At 43.0% G+C, this 21,122-nt stretch overlaps 1 protein-coding gene across 1 annotated transcript in view; it reads right to left on the reverse strand.

The window, feature by feature from the left end:
* Positions 1-21,122, reverse strand: part of klhl29 (kelch like family member 29) — a 373,908-nt gene that overhangs the window by 247,266 nt on the left and 105,520 nt on the right. The window contains exon 3 of the mRNA XM_080745146.1: positions 12,818-13,126. Within this exon, the coding sequence (XP_080601272.1) occupies positions 12,818-13,087 (270 nt within the window). The 5' untranslated portion in view covers positions 13,088-13,126. The remainder of the gene's footprint in view (positions 1-12,817; positions 13,127-21,122) is intronic.

Below are 21,122 nucleotides of genomic sequence, written 5' to 3' on the forward strand. Positions count from 1 at the left end.
CGTTCACACATTTTTTTCAAGACAAATCTAGAAGAACAACCGTATCCGACTTCTTGGTAACTGGTTCTGCGTGCACATTGGGCGGTCACAGAGGTATCATGTTAACTCAACCAGGAGTATGGAAACAACAGCTTTATTAGTTCAATCATTCAACGTCTCGGCCCCGGCCTGACCAGTGTATGTGAGCAGTCTGAGCACCTAATCTCCGACGCCGCTGGACCGATCGGCAATAACCTTTCCATGCACACCTTTCCCAGTGTGTCAAAGAAGAACCTCTACCCCAAAATGTGTTAACTATTAACCCATGTGTAGTACGATAAAAACAAGTTCCCCAAGATTCCTTGCCTCATGACGCAACATGTCGCTATATACAGTCGTGGTACCTTGAAAGTGCTGGTAGTGGTACCACAATGGTATGTCATGGCCATTTCCGTTTGTCAAGATTTTATGCCATTTTTTTCCCCTCAAAACAAACTTTGAAGAATCTGACCTGGTCAGAGTACCTCAAGGCAAGGCTAGATCATTAGCCCGTTAGCTCCTTTAGCCTCTTAACGCTTTTTCCCCAGCAGTCTTGGGCAGAGCTGCATTGAGCTGCGCGAAATATATGCATATTATGCGGAGGTGTGCTTATTACGCACAATGCACAACAATACTGCAGGCATGGAAAAGCTTACACTATCAATAGATTGTCCGTAAAACGGGATTAGCAAAATATGATATCGGTATCGGGCGGCTAATGTAGCAGTCCAGGCGCGAATATTTATGTTTGAATGTGAAGCTGAAAAAGCCTTTTGTGATAATGTATATCAGGCTTAACATGTGCATCAATATGCCTATTAGATCAGGGCAATAAGAATGCACGGTTTGTTAGAATTCTGCATGTGCACCCAAAATCACAGTTACTGTATAATTGTCTATACAAGTCTAAGGCCAACATTTCTATATTGTGCATCCCTAGTATGAATGGTTGTTTACTTTGATACCATTTCATACTGTAAACACACAAAACTGTATATTGTACCTGTTCATCCCAAAATCATAATGTGAGTTTATTTTCCACACACACACCTCAAACAGAGCTTTCATCTGCAGGATTTCTAAAAATCTAGTGAGATAAATAGATTATTGACTGTCCTTTGAAGATGCTATCAGGTTTGACACAATCTGCATGGGAATAGTAAATCAAACTTCAAGGCATTGCTGGTAAAAAAAAAATAACATAACAGTGAATAGTATTTCTCTCCAATCATTAATATTTAAAGTGTTCTACATCTGAGAAATCGTCTGCAATCCATCCAGAATTCTCCTGCATCTTTGCTGTGAATACACATGGCAGGCATTAAGTCTGTGACAACATGAGTGTAAAGAAACTGTACCCTCCTCCCCATAAAATATATCAACATTTTGGATGCTAATTCAATACTATGGCAGAAAGCAGAAATGGCAAAAAATACAATGTCCCTCATTTCTCCTTGTAAATGTTACAAGCGGTGCAAATGTGTACACGAGTAATTGACAATCATTTTGTAAGCATTTTTGTAAATATTTTGCTGCAGGAGGAGATATTAAAATGGTAAATGGTGCATTTCTATAGAGCCTTTCTCCAAAGCACCTTTACATTATGCATTACATTCACCTATTCACTCACACACAATCACACAGCGATGGTGGAGGAAACCATGCAAGGCAGCAAGCAACCTACTCACTGGGCGCAGTTAGAGGTTAAGTGTCTTGCTCAAGGACACTTTGACACGCAGCCAGGGGGAGGCGGGGACTATGGAGGTGTCTCAAAAGCACATTTCCAGTGAGGCAAAAGGTGACTTACTTTACTTTCTTACTGACTTACTTTAGGTCCTTTGTTTCATTCAGTAGTACTGTGTATTCTTTTAACCCATTTAGACCTGAGGCCGATTCTAAAAACGCCCTCTAAAACCTAACCTAAGGTTTCTGAAAACCTTAAAATTCGTATTCAAAAAACCCTCGGCTTCTAAATGTAAGTCCTTGTTTCAAAACTTTGTCCCGTGTGCAAATTCAGATCAATTGCTCCAGCCACACCAGAACCGTGGCTCAGACAGTCAGACAGACGTTCGGAAAATTATGAGTTTGATAAGCATTCAGACATGGATGACGACTCACAAGACTTCTCATATTCAGACAAGAATAAAGTCTACTCCGTAGGCCTATTGTAGTGTTGAGGGCCGGCATAGCTGAGTGGTTAGGGAACCAGTCTGGGGAACCAGAGCCCCTGGTTGTCCCTGGTTTGATTCCAGGCCAGGGTAGCAATGTTGATGTGTGTCCCTGAGCAAGACTCTAAACCCCTAATTGCTCATGCTCTCCTTGTGGGCAGCGAATCAGCTGGGTAGGGTTGAAAATACTGAATTTCCCCCTCGGGAGGAAGTAGGTAACTATTACTATTATTGCTGCTCAATTTAGCAAACTCTTATAACCACAGACAAAGTGTGTCCAGCATAGCTTTTGTCAATACATACTTTTCTTGATCATATTTTAAAAACACAAGTATATGAATGCATTGAATAACAATGATAGTTGCTCAAATTACCCTATATGTGATGGGATAGCTGCAATTTGTGGCCATTAAATGTGTGCAAATGTACAGTGACAAATATTGTTTGCAGTTGCACAGAAGTGACAGAGCCATCGATCTTTTACAGAATATTTCTAATGAGAAATAGAGCCGTTTCCCCCTAAAATACAGGGGGACACTAATTTATACAATTACTCAATAAAGAGCTCATAATAACACACACACACACAGACCAAAAGAAAAAGTAATTAATTATCAAACACCCCATGCTGCGGGTTTCCACTAACAGAATGTACATATACAGTACGTTAACACCAAGACAGGCTGGATTACATGCGTTATATTCCCTTCAAGCTTTGAGTCAATGAGATTTTTCTTCCCGCAAGGTTGTCAATGCTTTGGGCTGTCGCCATAAGGGAGCTGGGTTTTCTTTGAGACCCCATGGTGTGTCTGTCTGCTTTGAAAATGTAAAGTTTCATCTTATCTGAATGATAAAGTTCCCCCATTTGATAAAACAATTCTAGCTCACTGCCTTTGCTATCCGAGACTAATTCAGAAGCCATTCTCACCTGCCATCCATCTCTCTCTCACTCACCATTTCACCCCCACTCTTTCTGTCTCTCTCCTCCAGTTTCCCAGAGCGTGCGCCTACTAAAACTTTAATCATCTCATATCCAATAGGTTTCACTGCAACCTCGTAGGCAAGGTTATCATCATTTTCATAAGGATTTTCCCTGCTCTCCTGGCCTTAACCTTGATAAAGATTCAATGATTTTATCATTCAAAAGGGGTTTCTATGGGATTTTATTTCTACAAGTCTGAGATTTTGCATCAGTGTCTGTGGATAGAAAGGCCCTTGAGAATACAAGTCAGTGGAGTAAAGTAGACCCTATAGTAACATCTTGAGGTAATTGCATTTTGCTTATTTATGATTTCGACTTTCTGCTACTTTATAATTCTACTCAACAAAAGACAAATGCTATACTTTTTTACTGCACTACATTTGATACCTCTAGTGATCAAATAAACATATACATTATAATGTATTATTATGATAAGATTACATTTATGGGGTAGGATCAAAGTGATAGCTGCAACATTAACTACACATTAATGCATCAACAATTAGTCAGCACAATAGAGTCATATTTATTATTCTGAATTGGTAAATTCTGCATAATGACAACGGTTGCTTTTAAAATATATTAAAATCTAGCTTTGATGCGTTACATTGGTTTTTATTAGCAATTACATTCCATACATTCCATAGGGCTGGAGTGGACCACATGGACAAACGTAAATAAAATATTTCAGGTATTTTTCTACCTTCAGTTACATAGGACAATTATAATGTATTAAGGCATATAAGGCTCATTAGCCAGGGGTCCTTTTAAGTATTTTGATCCTTATAAATTAAAGTATTGGGTATTTCTCCACCACTGCTGCTGCTGAATGGTTTTGTACAACTGCATTGTCTTTGCAGTTGTATTTTTAGACGAATTCTTTAGAGTAATAATGAAATTAAACTTGCTGGGCTATGCTATGTTGATATTTGTCATTCAGCTACACAGATAAGGTCAGTGCCTTCACCTGGCAACAAAAAAAGTCATTCTGAAGGCAGAGAGATGTTTTTGTGAACTTGTCTTCTCATTGGATGGAGTCAGAGGCAAGCCAGGACCCCTGCTGTTCATTGGATGCTGTGTTGCATCAGTCACAGCACGGGCCCAGCTCCCGTGCCTGGGTTCTGACTGACCTGGCTGCAATCAATAACAGAGACATATTGTGCCATTTTACTTTGCCTTGCGACAAGGCCTATTGATGAGCTTGGTCATGTCAATACCAGTGGTGGAAAAAGTACTCAAATGTTTTACTTAGGTAAAAGTATCAAAACTGCAATATAGAAATACTCTGTTATAAGTAAAAGCCAGGAATTCAAAACGTACTTGAGTAAAAGACTAAAAGTATGAAAGTGTTGGCATCAAAATGTACTTACTTTTGGCACGTACGTACCAAAAGTAAAAGTACAAAATGTTTGAAAATAGCAGATCTACAAGCTCACAACGTGTTGCATGTACTTAAATTGTATTTAAGTACATTATTTACTGATTAATGTACTTAGTTACTTTACACCACTGGTCGATACAGTGTAGGGGTGTAACAATATCGTAAAAAAAAAAAGAGATTTTAATTTGTAATGATCTACTATATTGCTATGCAAAAGCAAAATATCGTACCGTACCAACGTTTTACAATGCAGATCATCGGTATCGAATCATTTTGCAATGCAACAATCAATTCTATGGAAACTAAGTATTTGTGCCATGTATTTAGCAATTTTAAGAGGGAAAATTAAAAAGAGGGGTCTAATTATGGTACGTTTCCATTCCATATAGCTACCATTGGTCTATTGATACATGTATGTAATGTCTATGTTCATGTCAAGGTGTGGGTTTGTCCATATGTGTTGAAATATAATGTCCATGTATTTGCTAGACAATCACAGTGTTCACTTATTTATATCCATAATAATAGATTTTCCCTTAAAAACCTGCACTATTGACACGTTTCACACAGATTTAATTTCTTTGCAAAATAGTTAAGATTTTAAATCATTGAATCGAATTGTATCGTATTGCCATGAATGAAGCAATATCGTCCATGTATCGTATTGTCAACCATCCGTATCGTGATAAGTATCGTATCGCTATCATGAGTCATGACTCAAGAACATAAAATCCTGCTAGCAGCCCATATAGGCTGTGCTATTCCATACACACAGCCAGACCAAGTGGTTTGAACGGACTGACATTGCCATACTGTTGCACTTAGACTCCCATGCTCTCACTAGCGGGCTGAAAATGAAGAGAAAATGCTAATTTAACTCATTCTGTGCCACCTTTTCACCACTAGAGGGCGCCCAATGGCCATAGAATGCTACATAGACAAGTGCTGGTATATGCACAAGCCCTGTGCAGCCATGACTCGCCTGAACACTTTCCTTTGTTCATGTACAGGAACAGGATGAAGTTAGCTTGAAGTTAGCTATTGACTACCAAGCATTTTAGAAGCCCTATTTTTGGCGATTTAGCCATGATTAAACCTTGCACACCTCATGGATATGCATGGAACAGAGAAAATGAGCTCTAAAGATCCTGGATTGCATTGGAGTGGATGGTAAATATCGGCGGCGCGACGCTCTCGCGGGCCGTGTAAACAGATGACGGCCGGCGGCGCGGCTCGAAAAAATAAAATAAAAAATACATTTTTCTTTTTTAAAAAAAAAAGCCGAACTAGTTCGGGATCGGCACCCTGATAAGGACAAATAAAGCCGAACTAGTTCGGGATTGGCACAGTAAGAGTTAAAATGATAATGTGGACAAGGGGGGCATACATTGTATAATCACTGAAAGAGACACTAAAGGAAAGGCCATGGGGTTACCAAAAACAGCACGGTCAACCCTGCTACAGTATCTGCCTATTATCTTGTTTTCAAAGTTGACATTTTGGCCATGCGGACACTCGATTTACTCTGGGAAACATGATTGACTGTGCTCAGTAAGTGTCATAGCAATTCCCCAATTCAAGTTTGTGATATCTTGTGTGCAAATTGACATTTTGGGGAAACCACATGCAGTTATCAAAAAAAGTATGGTTCATCCTCCATGGAGCATCACGGTGCACAGAAAAACATCTATGGCAATCTATTCTGTTTTCAAGATATCTTGTTTGTGAGTAAAGTGTTGGACGGACTGACCGACTTGAACCAACACCAGTAGCAGGACTAAAAATACCACAAAAAGTGAGGAAGTGCAAAGCTTTTAAAAAATGAAAATGTCAACATCACTATAGGGATTCTCTACAAGGCACACCACCCCCATCCTCATCTGTACTTTTAACCTCTAAATTTATCAGCTACCAATTATTTAATGCTTTTACACTATAGTGTATACTGAGCTGTCATGAATACAAATGTGGCGGATTCTGTAAAGGTTGCTGCCTTCGCTATGAATCGCTAATAATTAGGGAATGCAACAACTTTTACAGAAACTGTATCTACTAACTCAGTGGCTTTCAAACTTTTTGTACCCAAGGAACACCAAAGGGCCTCTTGAACACCTGTTATCACTCTGTAAAGATGTATTTCCAGTTACTAATGCCCAAATCTTTACAAACAACTATTGCTTGTGAAATTTTAATGTGTGCGCTCAAGAGAGAGAGAGAGAGAGAGAGAGAGAGAGAGAGAGAGAGAGAGACCAAGCTAAAAAGAAATAGAGATGCACTGACAATTAAAACTATTTGCATTTAAACAGTTAATACAGTATCTTTGTATAGTTGTATAGAGTACTGTACATTGCAATAATAATGTATGGTTGTCACAAAATCCCAGTGTGCCTTCTGCCTTGGCACACTGTTTGGCAACCAACTGCTCTAACTTGTACCCTATTCTCATGAATATGCAATTCTCATGTGCTACGTTGATAGCCGAGAAATTATGCGTTGACAGGTTTGAGATAAATGGGGAGAGAAAATTGGGTTTGAATTTCTGCTATTAGAAAAACGATTGGCTTGTCGGTAGTACATGATAGACAAGATGAAATGTTGTCATTCATGTATGATTATATTTCACATTCATATCAAAGACGAGAAGGTGCGGCAGAAACCTGAACATTACAAAACACTGGCAAGATGGGACAGGTATGGTCAGGCTTTGTTAGGCTTAGATTTCCACAAAGCTTTGTCTTGTCTTTGGGGAAAGATGCTGCCATTTTTAGCTTGACACAATTTGGTAAGGCACTAGGTGATACATTAAGTTGGTGTGCTTTATGTACATTAGCTACAGTACACTGTAAAATTCTGTGTCAATTTAAGATATAGTTATTCTTGTGCCCACTAATGCATATTATAGCACGTTTTCTGCAATGTTTATTTTGTAGATATAATATGCCCTTTGAGATAATTGACGGTTAATATTTCTAATTCTAACTTTATCTAATATTAAAGCTAAAATGATTACGTTTCTCATTCAGCTAACAGACATAATTGCAACAATGTACTAACTACAATAAAGATGTTACATTTAGTGTCCAATGTGGTGGGCCATCTGGTTCAAATAACATTGTCAGTCCTACACGGCACCAGGGTGTAAACTCCTCAATGGAAGAGCAGGAAGACCTTTCCACAACCACGGCACATATGCTAGTTGGATTACCATACTCTTTGGGTTGCCATACAGATTGGTTAAGAGAACATTTTATTCATTGAAATATGTGACAGATTGTAGCTTTAATTTGCTTCTAGTTTTTAGTGTTTTTATTATCTTATTTAAAATATTTATACATTTATAAATGTATAAATTCTTTGGGTTACGGAGTATACGGCAGAAGGGATAGGGGTGGCCTTTTCTGTTTCCAACTCTTTAATGATTAATTACGCACCATAACAAGCATAATAACCATAATAACCCCAGTAGCTCCCAGCACTACATATTTACCGAAAACACATATGAACAGCGTGCTGAAAAGGTTAAACATATTAATCAGGAGAAGAGGGATTTGCCCTCTCTAACTAGGGCATTAGAAGAGAACACAGACCAAAATACCCATGTGTATCAATGGTAAATCCACGCAGAGGAGCATTCTGTGGAATATGAATATAAATATTAGCAGGTGAAAGGCTCCACTGTTAGGCTCCAGTGAAAGCCTACAGTATAACGTCTCCCACAAACACCCACAGGCGGTAAAGTACCTGCGAGCATGCAAACATTTATTCCAGCCACTATACACACAGGCCAATTATTTCATATTAAAACTCTTTCCCAGGTAAAAACTGTCCACTCCAACCTCCCTCCCTCCCTCCCTCCACCCACATCCATCCGCACACCCCAACACCACCTCCACCTCCACAAAACCCGGCTCCACTCTTTGCGCTCGCTATTGCTTGATGAATCTATGCAAACGACCCGAGCTAGTGTCGCTCCCCGGCGACCCAAATAAGCCTGATTGCTGTGATTTCTCTTTTGCTAAATTCACAGCCCATCAGAGTGGCCTTAAATAACTATTCATCGGCAGGGCACAGAAATAGCTGCAGCCAGCCATCAGTGCAGTGCAGAATTAATCTACACATGCAGTCTGATAGCGGCCGATAACACAGCCGCCATGATAAAATGATAACACATGGAAAAAAAGATAATTACGAAAAAAGGCCCAGCAGGGGTAAATAAAGTGTAACTTTAATTTAAGTGCGGCCCAGTGTTGCGTGCGACTGGCGCTACATCGGCATGGACCGCAGCGGCAGATGGTACTTTTCCACTCTCAGCATTCACCACGTTCACACATACACACACACCCGGGTTTCCGTTAGAATAAATTTGTGCCGGTCCACGTGTCCTGGAAGATTTCAATGTGATGGACACAAACGGGGGGTTTTGGTAAAAATATTGTTTGTTTATTGAGCTTAACCACTTTCAACCTGGCATCCCTATTTTGGGCATGTTTAAAAGAAAAAAGGCAAAATGTGTGTGTTGCATACAAAGATTATTGCACCAGACTACTAATTTATAAATAAGTATAACTTAAGTTATAGCAATTAAATACCACCCAAGCCTAGTATGCAAAAACACACGCAGGTACAAAGGCATGTCTGCATGCACATGTTAGCAGATATATCCAGCTGCTGAAATAGCGGGATCTCCTGGGGTTCGACTGAAGCCATCGTGTGAGGAAGAGGAAGGTCTCCAAACAGCGGAGATCAATAACGGCCTGTCAGCTTTTTAGCTCGGCCACGGGCTGAGCTGGGACACAAGAGAGAGAGAGAGAGATGTATCCCTCCATCAGGCTCCCTGTGACCCCAACCACTTTGATCGAAGATAGAGAGAGAGAGGTAGAGCTCGATGCAAAGAGATGGAATTGAAAGGACAAACACTCAGGAAGAGATACAGACAGAGACAGAGAAAAAGAAAGAAAGAAAGAGAAAAAGAAAGAAAGGACAAACACTCACACAGAAACAGGGAGAGATACAGACAGAGAGAGAGAGAGAGAGAGAGAGAGAGAGAGAGAGAGAGAGAGAGAAAAAAAAAGAGTCAAACACCGACATATTCAACTAGGAAGAGAGACTACTAGAGAGATGGAAAAAGAGTCTCATGCCATGTTAGCCGGCTCTTGAGAGGACTGTATCTCTTCCAGAACATAATTAAAGCAGAACCCAGGCTCTGGGTATTTCCCTTTCTAAACGACGCTGCTGGTCTCCAACGTCCGCCTCACAAAGGAGTGTCAAAGGCAAAAGACAAAGCGGCGAGTAGGTAAAGCCCTGACTAAAGCTTAAAGACAGCACTGGCATCTAGGGAGGGATCTGCATAATGTCGGCCGCTGATAGCCGCCGCGCACACGCACGTTAATGTGTGTGTGCGTACATGCACAGCACAGCCGCCAAGTGAGTCTTTTTTGTCAATGCAAGCGTGCAACTGCACACGTTTCAAACGCGCGTGCACACACTCACACACACACAGGCCGATCACCACCAAATAATAAAAGCACAACAGCATATGCATGCATTTTGTGTCTGCAAGTGGGACCAGCGGTGATGCTCGACGTATACAAGCCCTGCTATACCGAGGGCTCCTAATTGCCCTGGCAGCCATTGAATGATGACAATAGCCACAGTGGGAGCCGGTGAGACGTTGCCCGGATGTATGTAATTATTCAGCCGCACAAAGGCAGGGGCCGACATGCTGCCAGATGAGATTTAGCGTGTCTGTGGTCAGTCGCTGCATTCAGCAGGACGTCTAATGATGCGCACTTAGGGGGCTAAATTACCACACCATTGTTTACCTCTGACTCTGGCAGAGGCTGTAGTGCGGGGCCCGCCGAGAGCATAGCCTGATTTATACTTAGATGTGCGGCGGTGTTGCACACCGAAAAAGAGCGATCTATAAGCTCTGAAAATAGCCAATCTACAAGCTTGTGAGATCGTCGACGTTCGGTGCGCGACACCACGGCGCAACCAAGTACAACTCAGGATTAAAGTTGAGTGGTGAAGACCGAAGAGGGTGGGGGGATGGGATGAGAATGGGATGGTGGGGCGGTTGGATGAGGTCCTGAAGTTCAAAATTAAACCGCATGATCTGATAGTGAGGAGGAGGAGTGCTGAAAGAAGAAGATGAATGGTATCCATGGATGCGGGGGAGAGGCCGAGATGTCGGGCTCTCTCTCTTTCTTCAGTGTAAATCCCTTGGTGAGTTGGTGGTGAGCACACACACAATACAGTAGTGAGCGCGTGCATGTGCACAGTGAGTGCACACACACATGCACGTACAGTACACAATACATACAGTACACACATAACAGACACACACACACACAGTACACAACGCACACATATACAGTACTCGCACGCCCACACAGACTCAGTACAGCCGTGGTCGGTTTGACTATAGGCACAGATCTTAACAGAACTTGGAAAATCAAGCTAGGGCTCTTGGAAACCTGACAACCAAAGGAGAAATTGAAAACTTCTGCACAGTATATGGCACTTTCTTTTCTTAAAAATTATAATTGCAACAGTAGGTCGCAGTTTAGTGTGTGAACGTTTAGTGTGTGAACATAGATACGGACAGCTTGTCCGTATCTCTGTCTATAATGCCTGACACTGTGGTCCCCTGACACATCACTGTGACATTATGCTCTGACATCAGTGTGATGTCAGGGGAACCACTCTTAACAGGATGGGTTTCCGCTCTAACATCACACTCTGGCTTCACTGTGATGTCACACTAACATAATCCCTTTTATGCCCATATATGGAGTTCCCTGATGTCATCAATATATCTAACAGGACTTTATATGGGAATGCCCATATATGGAGGCCACATCGGCCACATACCACACTAACGGCTGGTTCTACAGACAGGGATCTCCATGATGTCATAGGGCTTTCACATAACGAATAATTGAGTAAGCATGTTTGGGCTCTTACAGCATATCTCCATATACAGTACATGGATTTCCATATATGGGTACCAAGGGTCTCCATATATGGGTAACTGGTCCGATATACATCACTGGCCAGATGGCCAGAGGTCGCATGTCGCCCTGAGGCGTCTTACAAGTAGATAAGTAGGTCGGAGAGACGTATTGTCGTTATCAGCCGAGCACACAGAATTCTATCCCTGTTACAATGCGCTAGCTAGACCCCTGGGAGATGGAATGCTGAGGTGGAGCGCCACACCTTCCATCACATAATATTATAATCAATGGTCCCTGTTTGATTCCAGCCATTCTTTCCCCCTCTCAGCCTGTAAGATCTCTCTACACTCACCTAAATAAAGCACAAACCGCTTTAAACCTCCTTTAAAATAAAATAAACAATAACCAACACAAATGCTATATATTAACAAAACACATTCTGTCACACGAGGAACAGCCTAGAGCTCATTCAACCGTCCTAGAGTATATATAGGCTACCTTAACGCTGTGTATTATTTTACAACAAGCGAGGCCTAAATGCAGAAGATAGCAGTAATGATAGAAGAAGAAAGAAGACCAAAGGAGAAACATAGCATATCCCAGAATAGATGTGGGTGTATTAAATGATGCGGTTAACTTTAAGTTTTCACTTTGAAGCTTTGAGATATTCTCTTTGGAGACGCACCTGCTCGTGCACAGCCACTGAGCCTTAATCACCTGAGTGAAGACCAACCTTGGCCGCTGTCCGGGGTCGTTTACATAATGATAGGAGAAAATTAGCGAGGAGGAGGCAAGGGGAGGACAAGCCTGCCATTTGGCAGAACACAGGAATAAATATGGAGGTAAACGGGTTGGCAAGAGTGGGGGCGTTAGAGAGAGAGAGAGAGGGAAGGAAGGAGAGAATGTGGCAGAACGGGAGTGAAGGAGCAGGGTTAGGAACGGCAGCAGGCAGCACGCGAACAAAGTCAGAGCAGAAGGAGTTGGAGAGACGAGACAGATGAGCGGAGAGTTGGAGAGTACAGAGCACAGTTGGAGCAAGTTTGGAGAGCAGAGTTGGAAGATGGTGAAAGAGAGTGAGCGAGAGCGAGAGATAGGGAGAGAGACAAAGAAAGCGAGAAGACAGTTGGAAAGCCTCGAAAGCGTGGGCGAAGGTTGGAGATTAGGGCCAGCTGGATTGCGGAGAAAAAAAAAACCTGATGGAAAATGAGAGAGGGATTGAAAGAGAGGAAAGTGGACAGCTTGACAGAGAGGAGAGAGAGAAAGTTCTTCCCAGAGGAGCGAGAGAGGAAGGCGAGCGTCCATTGATCCTTACCTTGGCTGAGGCTGTGACGACCGATCCCGCTGGCGTGACTCGCTTGGCCACCATGTCGCCGCTCGACGTCGTCGCGGCAACGGTGACCGGCGTGGGGAGGAGGGAGGGGATGACGGGGAGAGGGAGGAGCCCCGGGCGGTTGTTGCCGTTGATGACGACCGCGCCACAACTGTGACTGGCTCCGCCATTGTGGAGGCCGGAGGGGCGCACGTCTCTGCGCTCCCACGGGCCCCGGTAGTCCCTCTCAAAGCGGTGGTGGTGGCGTGACATCACTTCCTCTTCCTCTCAGAGGGAACGACAGGGACCGGCCTGCGTGGGAGGGAAGAAGGCGGAATAGGTCAGCTACCAGGCAGAAAAGTTAAACCGGGAAAAACTCACTGATCACATCAGTACAACACGTTGATGAATCAGACTGAGACGTGTCCTCATCTCTTCTCTCTGCCCTCCTCACCTTCCCGTCACCGTCACCCCCACTGGCAGAGCACACACCACAAAAGGAATGCTTTCAAAATAACCCCCTTGTAATGGAGAATCTATAATGTGGGAGGTGACTAAGTCCTGGAGACGCTAACGCATCGATGTCAACCCACAAACACAAATACATGTGTGTCAGAGTGTGAGAGAGACCGATACAGAGATAGAAAGAGAAAAACAAAGATAACAAAAGTGAGGGAGAGAGTGGGGAGGGTGGTGGGGGGTAGATAGACAGAGAGACAGACGTACAGACACAAGGATGAATAAATAGACGGGCTGGCAGGAAGACGGGGAGACGGGGAGAGAGGAAGCGTGTTGACATGAAGGTGTGAATGTTCTCAGCATCTGCTCCCACAGCGCCCAGCTGACACAGAAAACACAGCGGCTCATTTGTTGCCTTTAATTCCCACTTTCCCAGTTGTTAACGAGGGCTGAGACGAAGACGAGGACGAGGACGAGAGACGAGTGCCGCTGTGCACAGGTCCATAAAAAAAAAAGAATTAAAAACAACAACAACAAACACTCATCACTGCCAACACCACGAGGAGCTAAACCCAGTTCAGCGTTCAGCGTCAGGTTAAGACGATATGGATGGGTTGGTAAACAAACAACAACAACAACCATCACCACAAGAGGCCTGTACTACAAAGCAGGATTTGTGGTTAGCGAGGTAGGTCTAACGCAGGATTGTCAGCGTTGTTATTCGTACCTGGGTTTGATTTGATTTATTTGCAAAATAAAAAAACAGTAAAAGGTTAAAACTATTTAAAAAAGCATGAAAGAAGAGAAGGTTACTTTTGATCATGTACAGTATATAAATATGTTGATAAATAAATTCTGTTGGAAAATAATCAGAGAAGATCCTGTGGATCTCGGTGTGCACATTGTGAGAGGGTCTCTTAGGAGGGTAAGTGTTCAGAGTCCATAAATCCTTTTGGCTTTCCCTGATGATTTGTTTATATGAGAGGTATAGATTCTCGTCTCGAGTGAGTTATTCTGTGACAGATTTGTGAGTTGTGAGCTGTGAAAAACCATTTTGTTGTGCTTTTGTACTGTATACCCATATCATTCTACAACAGAGACTGATTGAAGCACTAAAGCCTTGTACTAAAGCACTAAAGCCTTGTACTTGTTTGTATTAATAATATGAAAGTTAGCTTACTTACTACTTTGAATTATTGCTATATTTATTTTTTTGCTCCCAAGTCTGTTGTACACCAGCCGGGTTGCAGCTGAAAGATTGTGGCTATAATCGTTATGCACGCCCTACGAATAAATCTACAGGAAGCAACAGATTCATTTAGTAGAATAGCTAATGTAATATAGTCAGTGTTCGTGCCTTAATGATCACATCATCCAAAATCAACACGGCTGTACCTGCCAGTCAGCTGGCAGGTACAGCCGTGTTGATTTTGGCCCGGATTATGTGTTTGAATTCTTTGTGTTCGTCTAATATTACAGTTTGCTCTTCATTTGTGAAATATGCCACTCTGCTGCCAGTAGATTTGTCCATTAGACATACGCTGCAAACACCAGCCCTTTTATGTGAACAAGATGAAATAAAGTTCAACATCATGTGACCGCATGATTGTAGTTCTCAGGGCTAGTGAAGACATATAACGGAACAATATCCTGGGCGTGTTGAACGTATTGCTTCATAGCACAGGCCTCTGGAGGAAGTTCACTCTCGAGTTATATTTACTCTACAAACACACGAGGTGGAATCGCAACCTCGGGCTCATTCATCAGAACAGATAAATACCCTTTGCAATTACGCCTCGCCTCAAACTCCTAACGACTTAATGCTTAATTCAATCACAATGCCCTTGAAGTGCTGAGGGCCCTTACCTTCCCCGGGCACAGCAGGTTTGTGATAGATGGATGGAGCTGGGAGCGACATTGGTATGGGGTGCACGGCACGCATTGTGTAGCTTACGCGCCATGTCACTCTGTATTATATCATAAATCAAAGCACTACAGCAAAGTCTGTGTTGTGGAATCCATCACTGAGTGGTTTGTAGTCCTGTGTTGTTACCCAAACCCCTCCCCTCCCCTCCCCTCCCCTCCTCTCATCACAAAAGGAACGCCACACCACGCTTTCCCAAGCCCTTGATAACACGGGTGAAATATATAAATAACAGCCTCGAACTGGCTTCAGGAAGCCCCATGAAAATCCCTCTGCCTGTAAAGAAGAGAATGACAGCGAATCATAAATCTTCATTCTGCCAGACTTGGGGTCTCTCGACTCACACGGGAGGAGAGAGCAACGAAAAGGCCAGGCCGGCCGCTATGCATGAGCACGCGCCGCGTTGTGTGTTTGCGGGCACTTCATGTGTTTTGTGTGCATTGTACACGTACAGTCAGGACGGCAGCATAAAGTGTGTTACAACGAGTTAGGCCAGGCAGTTATGTGTGAGCATGTGTGGTGTATTATTTGTGTTAAAAAATACAAAATAAATTGTATTTACAGTAGAAAGTAAGGATAGGCGTTGTCTTTTTTACCAGTATTGAGTTGCAGCCACCTACCTGTAAGTGACTTTTCAGGGCAGTTGGATGTACACTCCTTTAAGGTCGTCGGTAGGGCAATCCACATTTTTGCGGCATAGCAGGAGAACAAACTTAATCCTTTGAGCCAAATCTGTGTTGGACGTGATTTGTGGAGCTTCCTCTGGTGTTATAACTGTGAACGTCCTTGACGTTTTGGAAGTATTTTGTCAGGTACATGGGTATCTTATTGGTGTGGTGTATCGTGTACACCAGGCCCATTGCAAGATGCGGTATACTCTGTCCGCTACTATGAGCCAACATACACTTACAAAATGATCAGGGAGGACAGCAGAGTGTGTTACAGCGAGATAGCATGCATGTTCGAAACCTGAACTTTGACCAGGCTGTGAGTATGAAAGGTTCTCTACAGGCCTTTGTCTCTGTGCACCATGAAGCCCAGGGTCAGAACACAAACCTTCTGCTCTGCTCACATCAACTATTTTGTTCACCAGCCCCCACCACCCTACCATCCATTATCGTTAATCTATCTCTATCTCCCTCCGGCTCTACCCATCGCTGCATTTCTCCCCCTCTCTGTTCTTTTTCTCTCTCTCTCTTCTTATGCCCCGTTCTCAGCGCTTTCTTTCTCCGTCTCTCTGAAGGAATACCGCATCTAACCAGAGCCAAGCTGGAAGTGAACCACACAGCCGCGCCAGCCAAGAGCTCAAAGCTGCAGGACGGCACTAGACGGACAGAAGGGCAGGCCTTGCTCCCTTTCTATTACCTCTTTATCTTGCCCTCTCTTTTCCCCTGCAGTTTCGTCTCTCGGCAGTAACTTCAGCCTTAAAATGTACAATGGAATAAGCCGGTGTTATCTATAGAAAAACACAGGCAAGTTACAAGGCTCCGGACCAGTGGAACAATGGCACAGTCAGTGCCAGGTTCTATTCTCTTATCTCATGGGCTCCACAACTCAGCACAGAAACAAGGGCAACGATGAATATTCTCCACAGACCTGTGGAGAAGTAAATAGACAATAATACAAAGAAGGAGAAGGACCAGCACATTACAAGTGCTGGTATTGAGCTAAAGGATTTTCACTGGGAATTCCATCGCACAACATATGGAAAACGTCTGTCTGTTCATCCACTATACCAGGGGTTCTCAAACCTTCCCATGCAGAGGGCCCCCAAAATAGCAGAGACTCTGGCTGCGGCCCCCCTATTGAGAAATGTCCAAAAAACTAAGAAAGAAAAGGTGATAATAGCCAATCTACATGCTCACAGCACATCACGATGTGTTGTGAGTGGCTAAAATGGAAACAATTTACCCGCCACTGATGGCCCCCACTTTGAAAACCTGAGCTGTATACTAGTCATTTTAGACCTCTGTGTGAATGTGTTCAGTCCCGTGTTGTTGTTTTTTCCATGCTCATATGCATTCAGCAACATGGGTACTCAGAAGAGAGAAAACTACATTCAATCAAAGAATTTGACTGAATTGAGGTTTCCAGTAAAAAGTGCTTTGTTGGCAAACTTAAGATGTAATACGCACTTTGAGAATACACAAAATATCACTGCAGCAATAGTATGCAGTTTCTGAGAAACAATTGCTATGTTCATTTCAAAATTGGCAAAATATCAGGGTGAACCAAATGAAAGGTCATCCAATATTATGGATCTTTAAAAGCAAGCACTGGGCATCACTGAGCACCAATGTGGATATACAGTACAGGTATATTAGTATTATATTCAAATTCACCAATTCATAAAGTCTGCACAACCCTAAACCCACGTGGGCTTTGAAGTCTGTCAATAACTACTTTGAAACTTGAAACTACAACTAGGCCGACGAGCTCACAGCGCACTGTGAGCTTGTAAATCTGCAATTCTCGCTGAGCAACACCAACATATCACATTTAAAAAGTTAAGAAAAAAACAACCTAGCTCAAAACGACGATAAACGTGCATTTCTTGTGCTCGTGCTAAAGGTTGCGAATGACAGTTGAAAGGTTGGGACGTGAGGAGTGAGGAATAGCAGAAGCCTGGCTCTGGGAGACGCCTGCGGAGCTCCACGTTCACAACACCTGCGGTCGTCCTGCCAGTCCAGATAAACAGTCAAATGCATCACATCTCCAATGACACTCTGCAGTGCTCAGGGGACGGGGGGACGCGGGTGCCAATAGAGATTTGCCCAATCCCTTTCACTTCCAATGTCCTCGCCATGTGAATCAAACTGGGACAAACACACGACTCCGAGACGTGAAAGGGAAAAGATAAGATAAAGATAAATCTTTATTTATCCCCGGAGGGAAATTCAGGTGTCAGCGACAACAACAACAACAGCAGTGAGAACGAAACATTGGGGGTAGGGCGGGAGTACAGGTGAGAGCTAAGAGTCAAGAACCAAGCCAACATAAATACGAGGGAAATAAAGATGAAGTTAACCCATTAAAACCAGGAAAGCACATGTGCCATTTTAGATTGTGTTGGCTATTTATTTTTCTAAAACTAAATAAAGTGTGAGAGCTCCTGATTTAGAAGGCATCTGTAGAATCAAGGGTTCTGTCAGCTTCCCTGTGTTAGCTGATCTGAGTGAACGGGTGGGGTTGTAGGGTTCGATCAGGCTTTGAAAGTATGGAGGTGCCATACCTTTGGCTGCATTGAAGGCCAGCATCAGTGTTTTGTACTCTATGCGGGCAGCAACAGGGAGCCAGTGGAGGGAGCGGAGAATACGCGACCCCACGCCTTGGGGTGTTTTTGTCACAGTGCATTTGCACATAGGTGAAATTTGTCCTCTGCATTTTATCCATTCTATAACAGCTAGGAGCAGTGAGCAGCCATTGGATTCTACGGTGCTCGGGGAGCAATTGGGGTTAAGAGTCTTGCTCAGGGACACACATCGACACATTGGTGACCTGGCCGGGAATCGTACCTGGGACAACATGGGGCTCTTGCTCCCCTGGCGGGCTCACTAACCACTCAGCTTGAGCAATGGCCGCCCCCCGAAGGGGGAGACAAGTGACAGTTTTGTCTGGCTGAAGACCAATCGTGCTGCGGTATTCTGGATCAGTTGGAGAGGCTTAAGTGCACATGTCGTGAGGACAGGGAGGAGAGTGTTAAAAGTAGTCAAGTTTTGATATGACTGATGTCTGAATGAGGAGCTGGACTGACTCCTAAGGATCATGATTTCATTAGCGTGCACCCATACAATATGTTGGAAATGTTTTGATTTCTGGCCGTCAAGTTCATTCTGGGATCGCCTTCTTCATTTAATAACACAACTGCAGGAGTATTACGTATATTATATTCTGATGAAACTGTTTTTTTTTTGTTTGTTTTTTTAAGTGAGAAACATTCTCATCATGAGATGATCTCTGATCATTTTAATTAGCACTCATCTAAATGAAGAGTCAATTGGATTGGACCAATACATATATTGGCCATCGGTGTCAGTGTGTATATTATTATTATCTACTTATTTACATACGTTTTATCGATCTAAAAGTTATTTGTGTGATTTCTATTTCTATTTCTATTTTGCTTATAAGTTGAAGCTCTGTTATGTATTTTGTACAATCGGTATGGTAAAGTATGTTAATACAATATACCGTATACAATTGGCTTGGTTGTATTTGGTGTCCCTGCTCTTCTATTGAGACATTTAGATCCTGTGTGTAGGTTGGACACAAATTCTGACACAATCATGCTTCTGGTTTAATAAAACAATCTATTTCTCCCCAGAAAAAGCAGGCAGGCTTCAGCTCAGTGTTTTTCAGAAATTCAGAAGTTACATAGTGCATCTTTAAATGTTCTCAAATATAAACTTTAATCAAAACTAAGTTTTACAAATGTATTAGAAAATGTAGCACATTGTGACAAAATATCGGTCAAACCATCGGTAATCTGTGGTCTAGGACTCTTGGCAATTGGGATGAATTAAGTCCCAAGCGAAGTAGAAAGTTAGAGGTCATGAAAAACTCACAGAAAGACAGGACAAGTTACTAAAACAGGTAGCCACTCTCGGTGTCGTTGAAACTACAGAGAAAGAGGAGAGAGATGGAGCGGAACTTGCTTGCAGGCGAGAACCTTATCAGCCACGAGGCTCCTGCTCTGAACGAGGCTATTTAAAAAACCTTCAGCATTTGCAAAGCAACTAATGAGGACATTACAGTCTCATCCTTAAGCAATTAACGATGCTGCACATTCGTCAACCGCCGCAATTCTGTCAGCATGGTAATGGCCTTACCTGCAGATATCACGCTTTCTTTCCACGCGACAAAAAAAGAAAACCCACTCTTTTCTGACTAGATGGTGCTCTAAATGAACGGCTGATGGATTCCGCGCAAGACTCTGAATCTAAACAAAATGATTAAAACTATTAATCCTCTGCAATCCCAGAGTAAAGGCTGAGAAACACCACCAAAATTGCTTTCTAATCACAAAGTGGAAGTTGAGCCTGCGTTCTTCAATCACAATTAATGAACTGGCTGACTGACTGTCTGATAACTCTGTGATGGTGTCAGTCATTTGAGGAGTTAAAAGACAGAGTCAGCTGCGGAGGAGGACAGGCTTGTCTTGTCAGATGTCGGACGTTCGTGATTTGGAAAGAGTGTGTGTGTGTGTGTGTGTGTGTGTGTGTGTGTGTGTGTGTGTGTGTGTGTGTGTGTGTGTGTGTGTGTGTGTGTGTGTGTGTGTGTGTGTGTGTGTGTGTGGACATATGCGTGTGCGTGTGTGTGCTGAAGTGTGTGCACACACAGCATGCATTGCTGGGAGTCTCTGATAACTTTGGGTGTTGAGCCAAATCCATCGAGGGATGACAGTGAGGCGAGACACAGCCAAAATGAAAAGTTTTCTGGCACACACACACACACACACACACACACACACACACCCACACACACACACACACACACACACACACACACACACACACACACACACACACACACACACACACACACACACACACACAGACAAGCATACACACCCTAAACTACAGCATCTGTCAGTCTGTGGTGGCGTGCGTCGCATGTGTGACAGCGCAGCGTTAACAAAGCCATGAGGGAATACGCAGGGAGACGCAGATAGATACGAGGAAAGATGGAACCTAACAGATGGACACAACATGGCAGTGTTGGGGGGAGAGAGAGAGAGCGCATACGTGTGAGAGAGTGATTGAGTGACTACTAGTGCGTAAGCAATCAAACGAGAGAGAGGACAGCAATAAAAAGAATATGTGTATGGGTATGTGCATGTGTTTGTGCATGTGTGCCCTGTAAAATCATGACTGTTAATATACTGTGACTAAATAAAAACTGACCCTTGCACTGCTTGCAGTTATG

This window comes from Nannobrachium achirus (assembly GCF_963921795.1).
Source record: "Nannobrachium achirus genome assembly, chromosome: 16".
NCBI lineage: Eukaryota > Metazoa > Chordata > Actinopteri > Myctophiformes > Myctophidae > Nannobrachium > Nannobrachium achirus.